Below are 1706 nucleotides of genomic sequence, written 5' to 3' on the forward strand. Positions count from 1 at the left end.
TTCTAGAGTCGACCAAATGGCAATATCCATATGTTACCTTACTTAGAATAGTCTAAAAAGACATATTTCATTGAATAAAAAGTTTATTCGGATGAAAACTAACAAAAGAATAACAATAAGTGTAACAGTAGATTATAATTCTGCAATAATAACAAAGCTTCATTACGCTGAGACAGGAATATGTTTACCTCTTAAGCCTGCACCGGATACAATTTCTCCGCTGTCTCCAAAGACATCCACTTGTCCAACCCTACTTCCCAAACCTCCTTCTCCTAAACTTCCACCAATTCCACTTCCAGTTCCACCAAATCCTTCACTACCGCCAAAAGCACTTCCAAATCCACCGCCACCCACTGCTCCTCCACTTCCAAATCCTCCACCTCCTAAACTGCTAGCACCTGCGGCACCACCGATGACTTGTCCTCCCTTGACTACAGCTTGGAGAGCAGTTTGGAGATCTACACCAATTGGGAGTTGAGGATTTTGCCCGTCATCATTGTTGACAAAGAACACCTTGGGCTCAGAGGGAGGAGGAGCGGGTACCTCGATAGCTCGCTGTCCTCCTCCTCCTTCATTCTTGTTGAGTACATATATGATATTTTTCTGTTGTGGCGGGCTCGGGACCGGCACAAAAACTTGCACAAAAATGATATTGTGCTCAACCCTTGGCGGTGGAATCCTTGGCGGTGCTCTACTTGGCTGTAAGAGCTGCGGAGGGGTATCGTAAACATAAACACTTCTTGTAAATTCGAGGGTGACGCAAGACCCATCCACATGTAGGACCGTTCCGGTGCTACAGCCTCCAGAGCCTCTTCTTCTGGAGAATCCTCTACCGCTGAAAAATCCTCCCCTGATCGATCGTCCTCCACTAGAGAATCCACTTCCGCTAGAAAATCCTCCTCCGCTAGATAATCCTACTCCACTTGGAACACGAACTCCTCCACTAGATAATGCTATTCCACATGAAACACGTCCTCCACCGCTAGATAATTCTACTCCTCCTCCAGAGAATCCTCCTCCGCCAGAAAATTTTCCACCATTAGTTAATGCTACTCCACTTGAGACTCGTCTTCCAACTGATAAACCTCCTGCCGACCTGGAAGCTCCATAACCGTCGGGTACAGCATAATTTCCGGAGATGAGCAATGCAACTGTGATCTGAAAGCATGCGCCTGGTTAGTTTTGTAGTTCAGCATGTTCCTTTATTTCATCTTGATTAGGACGTAAATGTAAATGTTCAAATATATGTAATAATAATGATGATAATTTAGGGTGAGAGAATCACAATGTTATTTTTCATATTTTCATATTCTCAATCAAACAATCAGAGGGAGAACGTTGAAAACTTTAGTCTTTCACATAAATTATCATCTTATATACCCCGCCTCACAGATGACAGCCCACTTTTTCTTTCCAATGGAAATTTCCTGAACTAGACTGGTCTCTAAAGCAGAGCAAAACCCTTGACCATGAAAGAAAGTTCACCTGAGGAAAGTAAAAGCTTTTCGTTATACTTAATACTGCATGAAATATAATCCATTATCATGTATGCGTACGTACATACATAAAGTACACAAATAGGTGTATTTGTATGTGTTTGGCTCCATATATTATATTTCTATGGTTTGCCCAGTAATTTTATTTTGCTTTTGAAAATATGCAATAGGCCTTTACCATTTTCAAGATAGTTGAATGTGACAATATAC

At 41.9% G+C, this 1706-nt stretch overlaps 1 protein-coding gene across 1 annotated transcript in view; it reads right to left on the bottom strand.

Moving 5' to 3' along the window:
• The window catches only part of LOC119587309 (pupal cuticle protein 36-like), a 5915-nt gene extending 4615 nt beyond the window's left edge, over window positions 1-1300 (bottom strand). Inside the window, exons 1-3 of the mRNA XM_037936059.1 lie at window positions 1286-1300; window positions 696-1158; window positions 189-437 (exon numbers count right to left, since the gene is read on the bottom strand). Of these exons, the coding sequence (XP_037791987.1) occupies window positions 189-437; window positions 696-1158; window positions 1286-1300 (727 nt within the window). The remainder of the gene's footprint in view (window positions 1-188; window positions 438-695; window positions 1159-1285) is intronic.
• Window positions 1301-1706: the final 406 nt, after the last annotated feature.

The sequence above is a fragment of the Penaeus monodon genome, chromosome 22 (assembly GCF_015228065.2).
Source record: "Penaeus monodon isolate SGIC_2016 chromosome 22, NSTDA_Pmon_1, whole genome shotgun sequence".
Taxonomy (NCBI): Eukaryota; Metazoa; Arthropoda; class Malacostraca; order Decapoda; family Penaeidae; genus Penaeus; species Penaeus monodon.